The 18,977-nt window shown below is 43.5% G+C and overlaps 1 protein-coding gene across 2 annotated transcripts in view; it reads left to right on the forward strand.

Annotated features, from left to right (window-relative positions):
* Positions 1-16,659, forward strand: part of EEFSEC (eukaryotic elongation factor, selenocysteine-tRNA specific) — a 200,667-nt gene extending 184,008 nt beyond the window's left edge. For both annotated transcript variants that reach the window (XM_059716048.1, XM_059716050.1), the window contains exon 7: positions 13,197-16,659. In XM_059716048.1, coding sequence (XP_059572031.1) covers positions 13,197-13,381 — 185 coding nt within the window. In that variant the 3' untranslated portion in view covers positions 13,382-16,659. The remainder of the gene's footprint in view (positions 1-13,196) is intronic.
* The last annotated feature ends 2,318 nt before the right edge of the window (positions 16,660-18,977 follow it).

Genomic DNA, 18,977 nt, shown 5'->3' on the forward strand with positions numbered 1-18,977 from the left:
ATCCCTGGTCTTGGTTACAAATTTAGGTTTCTCCTGTTGGGAAGGAGGACTTGGCAGATGTCGAAGCCAGAAACCAACCATTCAGCATATAATAAATATCAAACAACACTGGAGCCTGAGCTCGAGTTAACAATATGAAAAATATTGGACTAAGCAAAGCAGATTGCTGACTTCATGCAAAGGGTATGGTAGACTAATTAAACGGGAAAAATGTACTAGTCAAGCCTGTAAAACTCTTCCTGACCTTGAGAAGGCTCCCAGCAAGCTGTGGGAACCTCCAGGCTGCCCCCTTTAAACTTAGTTTGTGTTGTTATTTAAATATAGTAACTGCTTTTTAATTAAAAAGAAAAATTAGATGGCATTTCAAATTGTGTCCATGGTGCCTTGGGGACCTATTACAGTACAAATTACCCTCTGCTATTTAGTGAGGCCTTGTTTACCATTGTGTGAAGCAAGGGTTACCAGTGTAAGGATGTAGGACAAGAAGGGCCCTTCTTGAAAGTCTGGCTCAGCACATGAAAGTGACGCCAGCAATTGGAAGCAATTTGTGGAATTGTTTGATTATATTAATTATGGCACCAGCAAACAGTGCTTGGGAAACAGTTTTGTTTTCTTGCATTCTTTCTTGATTGCTAGCAGCAAAAGCCAAGATACAAAATGTGCCTTTAAGGACCGCCAGAGAGTGCAGTTCAAGCCATTGTGTAGAATTGGCACTGTGCATGAAAGGGTTGTGTCCGGCTTGATGTGAGAGTTTTCCAAATACAGCTTTGGCCTGAACTTCACCTAGGTCAGCCTTCAGAACTGAAACAGCTTCTGTCTTCCTCATCAGAAAAGAATAGCACTTTCCCTAATAACCGGAGGGCCAAAATGAAATCCACTTTGGTAAGTTCAGCTTCATTAAGAACAGCTCTGTGATGTCCTATATTCCAGAAGCCTGAACCCATTTTAACAAGATGATATGCTGCAGGGTTTAGTGTGCTCGCCACTGAAGTGCAGCATGCTCTGGTGTGGAAGTAGCAGCAGTTCAGCTGCTTACAGCAAGACTGCACAGTATTTGGGGATATCTAAAGGTACTGCATGTACTTGAAACTGCCGTTGTTTAGCTGCTGTAGGCAAACTGTGATTACCTTAGTCAGAATTTCCTGAGGACACAAGGGTAGCCTACTTGAGATGTATTGCAAGCTTTTTCATGGCTGCAAGTGGTCATGACCTTAATTTTGTGTTTCCAAGAGACACATTTTTCTTATTCCATGGTGCTTGTAGATCCTAGAACCATACAGAGGCATTCAAAATAGGTTTTGAGGAAAGGTTGCTGCTCACTAAATCACCAGGATGTTGTTTTTTAACTTCCTTGTTTCCCTTGAAGGTCTTCCCACCCAGTCTTGCTTCATTTGTGAGCTCTACTGGGACTAGCAAAAAGAGGTGGAAATTAAATAGCAGATCTCACCCTAACTAGTAGAGAAAAACAACATTTGCTTTAGGGTTTGCAACTGAGAGGCTGACAGGAAAGCACTTAAAGATAGTATGAAGTTTTACTGTATGCTGTGGTGAGAGAGGGCCTGAATTTGGAGTAGAAAAGAATTGCAGGGGATTTGCATGAATGAAATCCCTCTGCAGCAAGCTGTTAAAAGAACTGGACTTCAAATCATGAGTTTCTGAGGCTGCAAAGGCTGGGATAACCACCTGTTCTTGGACTGAATCTGTCTGGCCAGCAGTCGCGTCAAAGCTAGCTAGGTAAACAGGGTGATGAATACTTGGAAGTGGAGTTGATGGGTGCCTATCAGAGTGCCCTGCCCAAATCTTTTGGCCAGAAGGTCTTATGTAGTCACTGACGTAGGGTAAGGAAGTCCTGCCCAATCTGGCACAGCATTGCACAGTTGGTTAGATGTAGTATGGTCTCCTCTTCAAAAGCAACATGAATTGATAACAGACCGATGATGGGAAGCCAGACTGGTGGTCTCACCGGGTGTAGTATGCCCATGCTTCTATTGATAGTAATACCATATTCTGTTATGGCTGAGAGGGTAGCAAGATCATAGAATCATAAAAAATTAGGGTTGAAAAGGACCTCAGGAGGTAGTCCAACTCCCTGCTCAAAGCAGGACCATCCCCAACTAGATCACCCCAGCCAAAGCTTTGTCTAGCTGGGTCTCAAAAACCTCCAAGGATGGAGATTCCACCACCTTTCTTGGTAACCTGTGCCAGCATTTTACTAGCCTCCTAGTGAGAAAATTCTTCCTAATATCTAACCTAAGCTTCCCTTGCTGCAAATCGAGACCATTGCTCCTTGTTCTGTCATCTGCCACCACTGAGAACAGTCCAGCTCCATCCTCTTTTGAACCCCCCTTCAGGTAGTTGAAGGCTGCTATTAAATCCCTTCTCAGTCTCCTCTCCTCTAAACTAAATAAACCCAGTTCCCTCAGCCCCTCCTCATAAGTCATGTCCCCCAGCTCCCAAACCATTTTTGTTGCCCTCTGCTGAACATGCTCCAATTTACCCACATCCTTTTTGTAATGTGGGGGGTAAAACTGGACACAGTACTTCAGATGTGGCCTCAACAGTGCTGAATATAGGGGAATAATCACTTCCCTTGACCTGCTGGCCACACTTCTACTGATGCTGCCCAGTATGTTGTTAGCCTTCTTGGCAACAAGGGCACACTATTGGCTCATATGCAGTTTATTGTCCACCGTAACCCCCCAGGTCCTTTTCTGCAGAGCTCCTGCCCAGCTAGTCAACCCCTAGGCTGAACTGATGCATGGATTCTTCTGCCCTAAGTGCAGGACTTTGCACTTGTCCTTGTTGAACTTCATGACATTCCTTTTGGCCCAATCCTCCAGTTTGTCTAGGTCACACTGAATCCTAGCCCTACTCTCCAGCACAGCAGTGGGCAATTATTTTGGGCAGAGGGCCACTTACCGAGTTTTGGCAAGCTGTCGAGGGCTGCATAGGTAGCCCTGCCCCTTGACAGGTGCCCTGACCCCTAGTTGCCATCTTGGTACTGGAAGTCCCGCCCCCTAGCTCCTGACCTTTGCCACCCAAAGTCCCCCCCTTGCCCCCGGATATACTCCTTTCAGCAAGGGGTTTTGCCGTCTCGGAACCAGAAAAATACAAAATTATATTTAAAAAAGCAAACATCTACAGCATTCATTAATTTGATTTCAAAAAATATTTTTGTCCTGATTTACATGCATTTGTGTAGTGTACACAGAAGTGATTGCACAATAGCTTAAAATGAAGTCTTACTCTTGTATATCGTGGGGGGTGCATTTAGATTTGTGGGGGGACTGTAGGTGGGCAAGGGGGTGTGGGTGGGTATGGGGTTTGTGGGGGTCGTGTGTGGGGGAGAGGGTGGCTGGGGTGTGTGAGAGTGTGGGGGTCTGCATGTAAGGCAGTGCAAGGGGCAGTGTGGGTGCATGTGTATGGTGGGGTGTGCGTGTGGGACTCACCCTGTGAACACACACACATACACACACTGGCCTGGCTTCATGCTCCCCGGTCCAGCAATGCAGCCTTGAACCATGTGGTGCTGGAACAAGGCCAGGGCAGGAAGAGAGTGAAATAGCTAGGGGTGGGATAGGGCTGGGCTGCTCAGTTTTGCTGAGGGATCCCCCTGGGTTCTACTGCCCCTGGCTCCTTTCAGCTTTGACAGGCAGCCAGGAGCAAATAAACATTAATTTACTAATTTTTTAGGGGCCCCACAGGCAGGATAGAATGACCTGGCAGGCCAGATTCGGCCCACAGGCCATATTTTGCCCACCCCTGCTCCAGCGTATCTACTACTCCCTCTAGCTTGGTGTCATTTGCAGACTTGCTGAGGGTGCACTCTATGCCATCTTCCAGGTTGTTGGAAGATAGCATAGAGTGCACCTTCAGCAAGTTTACAGATGTTCTCTCTTGGACGCTTCAAAAGCAACATGAATTGATCACAGACAGATGAGAAGCCAGACCAGTGGTCTTACCAGGTGTGGTAAGCTCATGTTTCTATTGATAGTAATAACATAGTCTGTTATGGCTGGAAGAGGTAGCAAGGTTGTAGAATCAGAATCATAGATCACATAAACTTCTTTACCCATGTCAGTGACTATAAAAGCCCTTTTATTCAAAAGATTTGGGCAGGGCACTCTGATAGGCACCCATCAACTCCACTTCCAGGTATTCATCAAGATGGGCTTCTTCTGGCCAGCCCCAATTTTTTTTTTTTTTTTTTTTTGAGATAGTAAGAGGATGAATGGGTTTCTTAGTCTTGAACACAGTAAAAACAAACAAACAAAAAAAAGAAATGCATCCAGTTCTCAGAAGCAAAGATAAATATAATTTGAAGTGCTAAGCAGAAACACAGTAGTATAATACAGACAATAAATAAGAACAGAAGCAATCCTGCAGAAAAACTGAAAGAGAGGTGTATAATCTTGGTCTTTTTGTGTGGTGATAATTACAATCATGGCAAGGTGAGTAGGGAATTCACTTTTTGGGGTGAGTTGGCAAAACAGAAATGTGAACTCTAGAGCATTATTTCAGGGGTTCTAAGATGAGTTTTTAAGGTACTTAATGCAGAGACTGACTGCAGTGTTTTATACAGCTCCTAGCACATGGTTAATATTAAAGAATACACTTACTAGTGTATAGGTGGGTGTCCAGGAACCACCAAGTTATCAGTGGGATGTGGTTAATGTTGCTAAATCAGAATCTGTCAAAAGAGCTCTATCTGAAGTTCCATACCCCTTTCCTGGGAATGGAGGTAATATCTGAGTTAAGTCCACATCCATTGATAACAAAGCTCAGATACAGTGTTTGGATCCCTAATGTAGCATTAAATATAATAAAATAACATGGTGTCCAGATGGTTCCAGGAAAAGACTTATCTTTCCCTCCATTGGTCAATCACTGCCATAACCGGGGGGGGGGGGGGGGGAGAGGAGGATGGGACACACTGCTGCTTTCCCAGTCTCTGAAACCCAGACATCTCTCTCTGTCAGGCTGTGAAATGGAAACTACCAACTGGGGCTGTAATTCTTTTGAATTCTCAGGTCACCCAGGTTTTGCTGTCTCCATTTGCAGGACAATTGGTGCAGCCATGTGATCATTTGTAGTGTGTGGATTTTTCAATTTAAGGAAATCCTGAAATTGTGAAAGCCAGCTGCTGTGAACAGTCCATTGTGAATAAGGATTATCCCTAACCTGTTCCTTCCTTGAGGGTTTGCTCTCCCCGCCTCCTTCCCCCTCCCTCATCGCCCCATGAGGAGGAAGGTGGAAAGCAAGATCCACTTTTATGCATCGAAGGGTTGACTTCAATTTAGAAGTTGCTTCCAACATCATGTTGGTTTCATTAACTGGTTTTGTGCCTTTGATCAGCATCCTTCCATGTTTGAATATCAATAGACATCAATGGGGTCTGCAGTAGGCTGAGTCTTTTAGCCCCAAGATACAAAGGACACTAATTGGACATTCCAGCCTAGCGCTGTGGAGCCAAGTTGCTTCATTTCTAGGAATTGCCAACCGGTGATCACCATGAATTCCAGAGCAATCTGGAGTTGTGCTCGCAGATGCTGACAAAACATCCAGGATAGGCTCTAGAGTTACCAAACAGTGAGCGCATCTGCATCTATACCATGCCATGTTCCTGTAACAGCTAGCAGTAATGCTGAGCTTCACTAGCAGTAATCCTCTAACATAGGAAGCAAACTGTCATGACAAAGTAATAAAAAGCTTGAGCCTTATATATGCTAACACTTGGACAACTGCCCTCCCTGGTGCGGCTGTAGCATTGCAATACGGTATCTAATTTTTCTAGTATAGACAATGCCAGTGAGGGTGGCTGTTTCAGATTAGATCTTAAAAGCTGAGTTCCCACGAAACATAAACGTAAAGGCTTTGGCCCATTGTCTTCGGCTCAAATTTCTTGTGCTTTAATTCCACACCATGAAAGCTTGCTGGTTGCCCTTCTCCCCAGAGGTGGCTTTGCTGCTCTGCTTAAGTGATTGCTGTTACTGCGATGATATTTCAAGGACACCGATAACTGTAATATTAAGGTAGTATTCAGTATATAAAACACTTCTTTTAGTATGATCCTTGATTAGGGGGTCTTATGGTATGATCAAAGCTGTTGAAATTTGCCATATCAGATCTATATGTCATTGCAATTTTGGTCACAGTAAAGAATTTTCACTTTTTGTAGTCGTCCCTGCTACTTAATGTACTTGGCACCCAGCCTGTCTTGGGAAGGGGTCAAGTTCAACTATACCAATTCTTCTTTTGTTGACTTGTTTTGAAGAGCATATATATGGCAGTATACCTGTCTGCAAGGTGAGTGAGTGGTTTAGTTGTCAGGCTTTTTTCTGTCTGGGCACACATGGGTAATTGGATGGTTACTTCTCTCCACCGATGAACGTAGTGTTCAGCCTTTGCAGTTCCTTTCACCCAGTGTCTTATTGGTCTGTCAAATGAGTACAGGCCATTCTTGAAGGTAGAGAAGACCTTTGGGATGGGAATGGGGCTAACAGGAAAGGGGAAACCTGGCACGAAGGTAAACTTGGACCAGATAAAAGGGTATAGAAAACTGGAGAGGTGCCAAGAGGTGCTGGAGACAGGGAAGCAATGGAAGGGGGAGGTTTAGAGTTGAGGGGAAAAAACCAAAGCCACCTTAGGAGACCTTTTCAGAGCCAGAAAAAATGTTGTGAAACAAAAGACAACAAAACAGACAACTGACTGGATAGGAGGAGAGGAGCAAAACCAAGTAAAGGAGAATTTGAAGCATGAGACAAGGAGCTACAGAAAGAAAAAAAATGGAGTGGTGAGGGGCCCAGGTTTCTACTCTGTCCTCAATCCCAATTATCTATGGCAGGTCAAAAAAGTAAGTGAAGCAACTGCTTTTCATGTAGTGGAGGAAGATGGTGAAAGGGGCTGAAGGTGCAGGAGGTTTAGGACCTACCTGAGAAACTGCAGTCCCTTGACATTTTTCTCGGCCCCTGAGCTCTGAAAGGAGTTTGTCCCCTCTTTGATCAATGGTAGTCAGCAGCATGTACATCATAGATGAACACATAGGTCAGATACAGACATTACACTTTTACCAGTATAAGTGATTGTTAACTGCTCCATACCCATAACAGAACAGAAGTTTGGCACACAAAATCAGGCTATACCCATCACAGAACAGAAGTTTGGCGTTTCGTTTAAAAATGGCGGAACCTGGTGTAAGATGTGCCCCTCACCAAAGGGCGAATGTGTGTTATGTTCGCTACTGATCTAAACTACGCCGCTTACAGAAAACCACGTAACTTAGATTGATTCTGCCTTGAGCTTTTTGAATGTCTGTACATAGTCATAAAGTATCCTCATGAACTCTTCTGCCAAGCACAGAGTTATTTTTGTTTCTTCTACTTAATGGTATTTCTTTTTGAGGTTAGAGGAAGAGGGGATTTAATGGGGAGTCTGCTCCTCTAGCACTTTGCAACTGATTTGTTTGCAGAGCAACACTGGAAAAAAAGTCATCTGCAGTACAGGTATACGATAAGGAAGCAATGGGTGGTTCCTTTTCCATATGGGCTTGCTGCAAAGACTACTGAAGTCAATGGGAAAATGTCCATTGACGTCATTAAGTTTTGCATCAGACCTGATTAAAAGGAGATTTGATCAGATGAGTATAAAGGATGAAATTAAATAAATATAAGGGAACCTTAAAACTCCATTATGGACAGATCAGAGTGGGTAGATGCTAAGCAACAGATGGTTGATAGGAAAAAGGAAGAATTGAGTGAATAAGGCTGTTTCCTGCATTTTCTCACTGAATAAATGAGCTCAGATTGATATTGTGTATAATTTGCATGCCAAATTACTGGGATTGTATATTTGTCTAAAAAGTCTTCAAAACTTTTTGCATGAACGGTTGTAAAACTCTTGTCTACTATGCTAAGATTAAAATAAGGGTAACCACAATTACTATAAAATTTGATTTTATTTTTTAAAATAATATAAAATTATTGCAAGTGTTCTTTGTTTATATATGACAGCCATCTGAGGGGTTGAAAATATTTTTTTCCTAATTATTATTTGCATGTAAGTTTTTGAAGGTCAAAGTTTTAGGAATTATGAAAGACTCAATTTGAGTTGAGTCCTTCAGTGCACGCGAAGACAAAGAAGCCTTCAATAAACATTTAGGTCCCGACATTGTTTTCTACTTGTAGTCAGCGAAACCTAACATAATGCAGTGGCTTAAGAGCTGTTCTGTTCTTACATTTCTGTCTGTAGCCAAGGTTGTTCTCAGTATAAGTACATTTCAAATACAGTCTGGCTGGGATGTGCATGTTATACACATGGTAGCAAATAGCAGGTGATGGGTGGGAATGATTTTGCTAAGCTTTCAGATATCTCTTATTCCTTTGAGGATTGCCCATTAATAATATTAATATGTAGGTATTTCCCAGTGATGTGGGCAAGGCGCTTGTTAGAACTTTGAAGCTAAAGTCTTTTTTAACACAGAGACCTTTTTGAATTTTAATCCATTAGCAACTTGGCAAAATAAAGTAATTGTCCAACAGAGGAAGGAAAAAAAAAAATCTATTAACGTTTGCTACAAATCCGAGTAGTACAGGCAGCACTTAATTAATGGAACAGATTTCTCACTATGTATTCAAGCTAACATAGTCATTGTTCAAGAGAGATTAGACCCTTAATGTAAGTAAGTTAAACTAGACCTCCATCTAAAAATATCCGTCATTTCAGCTATTAAAGGGCTGATGTCTTCTTCGGTGACAGATATATTTCCCTTCATTTCCTTGGTTTTGTAAAATGTAAAGTATGCATTGTGTGTAACGCGAGAAATCCACGGAGGTAGATGAAACCTAGATTGTGCCTCTCCGCCTGTCTCCCTCTGCTTGCTCCTTTGTGCAGCTCCATATCACAGAGCCTCTTCAGCCCATAGACCTCCTGGCACCAGAGTGAAAAAAAACAGCAAATGCCATTTGTCAGGGTACGATGCCAGCCACCTAATCTGTTTGCAGAATGAGGGCCGTGGGATCTGATTAAGTAATTTAGATACCTTGCGAATTTAATAATACCTGAGCTGCATTTGGCTGGCAGCCCACGATTTCACTTGTAGGAACTACCACATTCTTCCATTTCTCCTGCTAACTCCTCTCGCACATAATACCTTATTTGAATCCAAATAGGTGGGGAAGGCTGCAGGTGAGGTATGCTTTTGCTTCCCTCATTTTGGATTTTTCTGGATGGATTGGAAAGAGAATTACTCTTTTCATTTTCCTGTTTCTTTTTAAAAAAAAAACCTTTTTCCCACCTTATGCAGTTATTTTACAACTTATATGAGTTTTTTTTCTTTTTTTCATCATGTTCACTTGAAATTAATTTTTTCTTAATTGTGGTGCCTACATGTGGTCACCTACATATGTGGCCTGACTTGACAGGGACTGAGGCCACACGTTCCCCCGTGACTTCAGCGGTAGTTGTGGAAGTGCGCAACTTGGAACTGTTGCTGCACTGCACCTTGGAAATCAACCCCTTCTCTTTTGCCATCGTTTAATGTTTTTATTGTCATGGCCAATTGGAGATATAGTACTAGACTTGGTACAAACCAAGCAGAAGAGTTAGTGGGCATAGATTTAGGAGTGTAACTGGTGAAAATGGTAGTCACTCTATGAAGTGTTATCCCCTCCCCCAACCCCCATTACAAAACTTAGCAATAAAAATGGGTTATGGTTGTTTTTAAATGAAAACGAGCCTTTCTGTGAGAATTGGAAGCTCATATCGTTTTAACAATAGCAGTATGTCGGCGGCATCAATACAGCACCAGTAATAAGGACAAGAAGGGAAAACTGACTAGAAACCAAAGTGAAACACCACAATGTCCTTGTCTAAACTGAGGGAAGTCCAAAAAGTAAATGCTCTTCCTCGGGAAGTGGAGGAAGCCCTGTTGCAGAGGGAGAGCTCTAACTAGACTGATCACAACAGTAGAAAAGGGACAATAGGGTATAAATCCTGCAATGGCAGGGAACTGGACTGGATGAGCTAATGGGTAGTTTTTCCATCCCTAATTATTTGCTATTGTTTCCAGGAGCAATGTAACTGGCCAGTGCCGTGACTGTGCAGAGGCAGTAGGGAAGGCAGAGCAGCATCAGTGGCAAAAAAGGAGGCGATGTTTCCCCCAGCAGCTGTTCCTTCCTGCGTGCTGCCACCAGTTCTCTACCTTCCCTGCTGCTGGAGCTGGTGTTGGAGCAGGAAAAGTGCAGGAGAAAAGCAGGGACAGGAGAGTGAGGTGCCCCCCTAGGTCTTTTCTGGCAGCCCCCCTTAGATAGGGGCTGTAACACCTGAGGCTCCTGTCCCACTTGCCCATCCATCCTTACACTCCTAGTTTCCAGTAGCATTTACAGTGTGCTTAGTGTTTTCCAAACAAAAATAAGGCACTTTCTATGAAACAATTAAATTCTGTCATTTTAATATTGTAAGAGGGTGGTTGAAATATAAGCAGAGAATTTTTAAATGAGTTGATAAGCACAGCACAATTAAAAAAACCAACCAAACAAAAATCACCTCCATGCAGTAAAGGCATAAAACAACACTGCATGGTCAGGCCTTGTTATCTAGCTTGATTAATTTAATTGCACCTCACGCATGCAAAGATAATCATCATCAAACTTGTGAGCCACCAAGAAGAAACCAGCCCTTTCATTTTCTTGTGAAATAATTATTGTGTTTTATGTAGTCCAGCATCCAGTGATAGAAGGTATTTTGTTGTGGTGGGGGGGAGGAATACACCCAAAATGTTTTACTTATTAAATATATTCCTTTCAGGAGGCCTTGTAGCATATATGCCAGGTAATGTGGTCTGACATCTGACTGCCATAATTCAGAGCAGGTGTTTTTTTTATTTTACATATATGAAATACCCCCTACCTCCCTGCACACACACATGCACACACAGTCTTTGTTTGGAAAGAGCAGTGCCCACTTGACTTTCTTCTCTGTTTTCAAAATACAGAGCATTTTAGGACCCCCCTTCATGGTAGGGAGTTGACAGCTTCCTGATTTTGCTCCCCATTTACTTCCTCTTCTTCCTCCCTCCCCCTTCGCTGCATGCTGTGGATGCCACTTGGAACAATTTGCTATCTGACAGAGCAAGAAGAGAAGGTGGCTCTCGGTGCTGAGTCCCCACAATGCCCTCTAGATGTGTCTGTAATGGAGCAAATCACCGGTGCTTGTAGACCTCCTGTCTCCAGTAAATCATAAGCATCTCAATCTTTTTGTCAGGCCATGATATGAGAATCCGCATCTGAGTTTCAGTATGAGGGGAGAGAAGCTGATTAAGTGTTTGAGATAAGGTTATGTGACACCACAGGTTAAAAATACCTGAACTGAAATTGGCCAAATGCCTGAGAACCACATTTCGGAGTATTCAGCTAGGTGGCACCGAATATGCTTGTAAGGGATCCCTCTCTCATTCGCTGTAAAAAAAATAAATAAATAAAAAATAAAAAGCAAAGGCTTCAAGAGTCGTCAGGAAGCAGGAGGATCTCCCTTGTTTTACAGTGTTTATTTGGATTTGGCTAACTCACGTCACATCTGAAATGTCACCGATGTGACATGGTAAAATATAATAAAAATTGTAAATAAATCTCTGAGCTAGCTTAGGAGGAAAAGGCCGGGTATTCATATTTCCAGAGCCAGCCTTGGGGGAAATGATGCCTTGAGCAAACCTATATTTTGCTCCATTGTCACCCCCTAAGTCAGTGGCATTTTCATTCTTGTTGATTCCTGTGTAAAGGCTGGTCACCCCCTTCCCCACTTTCTGTTACCCTGGGGCTAAGCCTGGCAGCAGTGGCACTGGGTACCTCCAGGGCAAGGGACAGGACAGAGTGAGCTTCACGCAGCTCCACCGCAGCCCCCAGTCCCCAGCTGGCCCTGGGTTGTGCTCTAAGTATCCCTGCGGACACCCCCCTCCCGGCCAGCGCTGCAGCAACCAGCAGCATGGGCACCCCTTAGCGGGCACGGCAGATAGCCCAGTCTCAGCCCTGGGCAGCCACGCTGCCCTTCTCAGGGTGGGACCCCGCTCTGGGCAGGGAATTGCCTCCCTCTGGGCCCTGCAGAGGTGGGGACTGGCTGGGGCAGCCTTGTTTTGGGCATGGGAGGGGCAGGGCAACACCCTGGTCATGTGCTGGGTGGTGGTCAATCAGGCCCAGCCACACTGCCCCCCACCACATGGGCCTGGCAGGGCCAGGCGGTGCCAAGGAGACCAGCTTGTCCAGGCTGACAGCTGCAGCTCCCCGTGGAAGCGCTCACCTCTCTGAGCCTGCTGGTCTCAGCAGTTCTTCCCTATTCTGGCCTCTGCCTGCACTGCCGGCCATCCAGCCCCAGCCTCCTCTTCCAAGACACTCTCCATGGGCCGGCCACACTGCAGGGGTGTCCCTCCCACCCTGGCGAATGGTCTGCCCAGGTTCGCAGAGCTGACCTTAGGCAAAATGGCACTCTGGGCGGTCGCCCACATCATCCACCTCTAGGGCCAGCTCTGGGTAAACCATTTCAGTCCTTCCCCAGTGTTGTACTTCCAGAGTCAGGTTCTCCCCATTTCTCTCAGTTTGGACCCCCTTAATGTTAAAAGACAATTGTAACCCATTTTGGCCAGAAGCAGCACTTTTGTAGCTCTGAGCATATTGAACAGCACACCTTTGGCCAGGCTTAAGTGATGGACCAAAAATGTTCAAGATGCTCTGGTCATTATGCATGTGTGTTTCTCTGCCCCCCTCCTCAGAATATAACCATTGGTTAATTTTTGGTTTGTGGCTTACATGATTGTGTGCAGTTTATCTGTACAAACTTGTTGGCCTGAACTCCTCTCAAGGAGAGAAGCAGCTGCTGGAAAGCATCTACACAGGGCAAAGAGGAAGGTCTGCAGATCAGGCCTATCTCAGACAATTTGGTGTGTTTTGATGTATTGGGGCCCGCAGTAACCAAGAACAAGGGTGAGGAGGTTGATACTGGGTTGTTCGTGTTACCATTCTGAGTGGCATGTTCGAACAATTTTAGGTTTCGTTGTTTCCAGGGAATTCTAAATGGAGGCAGTAGAAGCCACCATCTGGCTTGCTTGGGGATGCCGGGGTGGTCTCACATCTTCATTGTTTTTAGTTGCAATGTTGAAATCCTGACTGAGAAGTTGTTTTTTTTGTCATGCATGTTCTTGTTCCCTTTAGATGGGCTCAAGCCAGACACAAAGGCACTTCTGACTGTTGCCTCTAAGAAGAAATCCAGAGCAGGGAAAGGGGATGCAGCCAAAGAGGATGACAGCACCAAAGCTGAGTCAGCCCAGCCTGTTGCCATCAGCCTTCTCTTTAAAAGATACGTCTTTGACACGCAGAAGAAAATGATTCAGTCTTGAGAAGGCAGAAGAGGCCCTCTGGGTGACATCTGAAGTACCCTGAAAAGGCTAGACTCCAAAATGAGCTTGAGTGGAAAATATTTGTTGTCAGAACACATATTGAACTTTAATAAAAGGTTTTGATCTTAGAAACATTGTAGATGGATTCCTTCCTTATGAATTAAGGCTAGAAGCTGTTCCTTTCCCTACAGCTTAGCTTGGTCCCCAGAATCCATTTGTTCTGATACTGCTCTTTGAATCTGTCTGTCGTGCTTCACGGCCCCTTGGACAATGTCAGCTGCTAACTCTATGCTTACTGTTTGCAACCAAAATGAATAGTTTTTTATGGAGCATTTGAAGTCTCTTTTATTTTAAACATTCCCCAACAATATAGAAAATCTAAACCTAAAGTCATTTGGGGAATTTTATTTGTAAATGAAGTCACCAGTCTAGTTTCACTGCCCCAAGTTGAATTGGAGGCAAAAAAATATATACTGTGAATGGGTGAAAACAAAAAATAGATGTTTCCAATTCTTTCAGATCTAATTATACGAGGGGCTGTTTGTAAGACAGGTATGGAATTGTTTTATATATATGATTTGTACCTTGGCTGTCTGCCATGTTATGACATCCGTAAAGCCACAAATAATTTGATGGTCTATATTGTTATGTTGGCTATCCTGGAGGTTCAAGACTGCTTTTCTACAATATTTCACGCAGCTTTTCTCAAGTCTGCTGGCTGTTTATTTGAATCTGGAGGGAATCGGGAGAGTAAGCCATTCTGAGCCACTACTGAGAAACCCTCTTCTGGAACAGTTTTAATTTTTTGTAAGCAAAATGGCTGTTTTGTGAAAACCCAAAAAAAAGTTATCTCTGGAAATAGTCAATGGCTTTAGTTCATTAAAGTAATGATAGTAGCTTGTGATATAAGGCCTTGTAAACTGAATATCTCCAAGATGCTTTAGAAACCATTAGTTGTTGAAAGGGGGTCTCAAGGGTACTTTAGTATTTCTCTTGATTTAATGTCCTAACCTCATAAAAGCTTAGAGAATTATGGGTCTCTAGTGGTCCCTGTTTGTTTCTTGTAGAGTATAAACCACCGTAACATTGATAACAAACAATGATTATACACATACAGAAGCTGCTGTTTTTAGCAGGGATGAACTTGGGATTTGCCACGCAAAAAGCATTAGTCCCTGCTACTTGAGCAAAAGGAGAAACTCGTTTGCTGTTGGCAAGTGTTAGGCTGTTGTAATTTCTGGGAGCAGCCGTGAGAGTAAGATTACCACCTGCACCAAACCAGGGCATTACTTGAGGTGACTCTAGGTCATTATCTTCCCTGCTTATGAAATCATTATTAAGAAGTAATTCAGTGATGGAAGTAACGGTGGCCAGTTAACTTGTGCCCATCCTGCTGGCTTAGATGGCACAGCGAAATATTGTACCATCCTTCTTGTGTATTTTATTTTTAATTTCTAGATGACAGAAACAGACTAAAGGGCAAAAAATAAACTGGCCCCCAGGCAGGGTAAGGTTGAGTGCCTACACTAGCTTGACAGTGCCGCTTTAAATGAGCACAAAAATAGTGCTTTGTGGACTAATCCCAAACGGTTTCTGCTGAGTGAGTGAGTCCCAGGCAAAGCTTTAGCACATCCCTTAAGATTATGGGGTGTGCTTTCAGTTTGATCCACGAGGAATTAGGCAGGCAACTTCAGCTAGGGCTTAATGTGACTTGCACTGCCAGCCCTGCTGGAAAATGTATTCCTCTGCAAGGGAAAAATGCGTCTCCCTTCCCCCACAACTCTGCAGCCTCTCTCCTGCCCTCCAATGTTTCCAAGAATATTTATTACATTCTCTATTTTCTGTCTTAATCAAATCCCATTTTGCACCCTTTACTTCAGACACTGGAACTTTGCTCAGTGGTTAGATGCTACAGCTATGGGTGCTATAGAAAACTGTTACCTTGATGACATAGAGGGAAACTCCTTTATATTGCATCAGCTTAGTCTGAGAATTATTTTATAAATACCTCTTTCAGAGGAAATTCAGAAGGGATGAGTTGATCCCTTGCAATTATTTAAGAACCTGCGGCAGTGTTTATCTGTGTTAACGTTGGTTCTGTTCCCACATTTTAAACGGGGGAATTTAATACTGCCAACCTGAAATTCACCTTGAGTTACAGTGGGGAACGATGGTCTCTGGGACTTGCCATAAACTCTGCTGTGTGATATTGCTGGCTGCTCTGTTCCAGACCAAAGTTGGCAGCATTTCACTGATGGTTTAGTGATTGTTGTCTGGATGGTTTGTAAGACTATTTCTGCATGGAAGGCACTATATGAATGCAAGGTATTGTATGCTGTTATGCAATATTATCTATTTAATATTTTATCAGTTTTCCTTGTTTTTCCAACCTGTTCTCTCCCGTTACTCAAGGCAGCCTCTCTGAGCCAATTGCTTGTTATGGAATTTGATCCGTCTGACACCATGCGGGTTAGCAATATTCACTGAGCCAGTACAGCCCTCTGTCTGACTGAACAGCTGCCTAATGCTTTATAATTCTGTACAGAAACCCCTGTTGAAAAGTACACTATCCCTTTGCTTTAGTCACCTCACAGAGTGTGATATTTTATAGGACAGCGGACTGGTGGTATCTGCTAAGAACCATTTGGGGGTTTCCCCCTCCCTTTTTAATTCCAGAAGGAAAACTTAAAATGTGCCCGAGAACTTTGATTACAATGTGCTATTACTGCAGATCTCTGGCTGCTGTCCTGAGGCTGTTGGATACACATTCAAAAAAAGGGTGAAATGGTGGAACAAAATGATTATGGGAAAATCAAAGCTTTTAAAGACATTTGTAGGATGAACAGATGTTCAAACATTCTTTTATTTGGTTTCCAGACAGACACAGAGACTTTCCTTTCATCCTGGTAATCAGTGCATTATGCTGTAATTTGTAAAAATGACATTAAAAAAAATATTAACAGGGTCATATTGTGATCTACTGACTCTGTCTCATTAAGCCATGAAGCTAAAGACTAGCAACTGGGAAAAGGGGTTAAATATTGGAGACTGTGTTGTAGTCACACACATCATCGATGCATTAACATGAATGCAAACATCAGAATTGTTTAGAAATGACTAAGGTTTCAAAAGCATCTGTCAAAAGCTAGAAAATGTGATGTTTGTGCTGATGATATTTAATGCTTAATTCACCCAGGTTGAGCTGTGGGAGATAAGGGGCTGCATAAAACTCTGTTCAGGTGAGAACTGCTCAATGTTTTATAAATGTGTTTATTTTACCTCTTCTTCTTCTTGGATTTTATTTTCATGTTCTGTTGTATCCTGCTTCAGTCTGTGGTCCTGCTTCTTCTCCTCAGCTGACAAGGTGAAAGAACTGCAGGACCTGGTTGCAATGATTAAGCAGATGGCATCTTTCACTGTTCCTGCCTTGGGGTAGGGTGCACAGTGATGCCGAAGGTCCTGATTTCTGTGCAAGGTAAAACCCAAGTCCTGCCAAACTGTTGGCATGAAAAATCCCTCCGTGTCCCTCAGTCGCATAAAGGTACTAACTGGCCAAATGCCAACGTGGAGAATCATGTTCTGCCTACCTAAATTCCTGGTAAAGTCTTGCTTGGCTACAGTTTTCTTCTCTAACTGCTGCATCTGTCTGATCTAGGTAAATGACTGCAAAAAAAAATGAGCCACCCACACCGTTGCAGTTCTTGGAGCTTTTATTTGTTTACTAGCACTAAGCGTGTTACATGCACATTAGTATTATGTCATTGAGCAGCCAGAGGGTGGTAAAATAATAATGAAAGCCTAGCACTGTTGGAGTATGTGATGACTCTGTCTTGTCCTACAGCAGCTGTGTCCTTCCGGAGGGTTGGCTTTATGTTACTGAATTCACCGTGTTTACGTTTTGCAACACATTCTGGGATCTTACAGTGAAAAGGATGAAGATAATAGAGAAACTGGTCATTATTAGTAGTATTTTAAGGTTTTTGTTTTTCCCTTTTTTTGGTTTAATATCAGCAGCGAACCAAATAACTTTTATTTATGCACAATTTAAATGAATTTATGATTTCATGTCATTTAACTGTGCATGTAATTAGAGTCAACATTTTGCAATAAATTCTGAGCTGTTGAATGTAGGAGAGGAAAATCTCCATGCTGTGTGGAGCTACTTAGGTGCCTGACATCCTTAAAGAATAGACAAGGTTACTGCTGTGAAGGAGACTTGAGGACACATGTCTCATTTCTGAGGGCCTCATAAAGCAAACCAAAATTCCTATCAGGTACATGCTCAGGTTTTTTGAATTCTGGGAGACAGCTCAAGGCCCAGACCAGGTTCTGTTGATGCTTTAGCAGTGGTTGCTTACTGGACAACCCTAGCACTGAGGAACCTGTCTATACCTCTGCTCATACAGTACCTTGGTAGTGCAGCACTCAGAACCATCATTCACAGTTCCTACCACTCTAACGTGATCTGGTAAAGACTTACTGACCTACTCCAGGCCAAAAAGGATTGCACTAGCATGTGACAAAATGGTAACAAGAGCTGGATTCCCCACTGTTCTCTTACTGAAAGAAGCCCTTGATTTGGCCCAATTATGAGCTCAGTAGAGGATGTTTTGGAGCTCCCCAGAACACCAGTAGGATCAGTTCAACTAATGGATCAAAGACTCCTTTTCTTCTGCCTCTGACAAAGCAGGGAGGCATTACGTATCTGCTCACTGTGCTTCTGTCCATATAAGCCAGGTTAGTCTGACTGGGAGTCTAAGAGACATTCATGTACATGAAGACATGGGTAGCCCAAGACAAATGTCTTTCCTAGTTAGTTCCTTCTTGGTTTGCAGCCCCATATCAATATACCATGCAGCCATGATCAATCCTGAGTTACATGTGCCATACAACCCAAGAGGAAATCTTCCTGCCCTGTCTTCATATTCAGGTTTTTTCTTGCAGAAATTCATAGATTCATAGATTCATAGATGTTAGGGTCGGAAGGGACCTCAATAGATCATCGAGTCCAACCCCCTGCATAGGCAGGAAAGAGTGCTGGGTCTAGATGACCCCAGCTAGATGCTCATCTAACCTCTTCTTGAAGACCCCCAGGGTAGGGGAGAGCACCACCTCCCTTGGGAGCCCGTTCCAGACCTTGGCCACTCGAACTGTGAAGAAGTTCTTCCTAATGTCCAATCTAAATCTGCTCTCTGCTAGCTTGTGGCCATTGTTTCTTGTAACCCCCGGGGGCGCCTTGGTGAATAAATACTCACCAATTCCTTTCTGTGCCCCCGTGATGAACTTATAGGCAGCCACAAGGTCGCCTCTCAACCTTCTCTTGCGGAGGCTGAAAAGGTTCAGGTTCTCTAGTCTCTCCTCGTAGGGCTTGGTCTGCAGGCCCTTGACCATACGAGTTGCCCTTCTATCAAGAGGGTCAGCTGGTGGAATATACTTTATAACAGTAGGAGTAAGATTTTGAGAAGGAGCCTCTGTAAGAAACAGAGGATCATTTTGTCCCAAGGACAGTATCCTCCTCTTCACCCTAAGAAGAACTGTCATCTCAATGCTGCTTCAGCCCAACCAGATGATTACCATGGCAGGTGATTGCTACCCT

This window comes from Alligator mississippiensis, chromosome 12, assembly GCF_030867095.1.
Source record: "Alligator mississippiensis isolate rAllMis1 chromosome 12, rAllMis1, whole genome shotgun sequence".
Lineage (NCBI taxonomy): Eukaryota > Metazoa > Chordata > Crocodylia > Alligatoridae > Alligator > Alligator mississippiensis.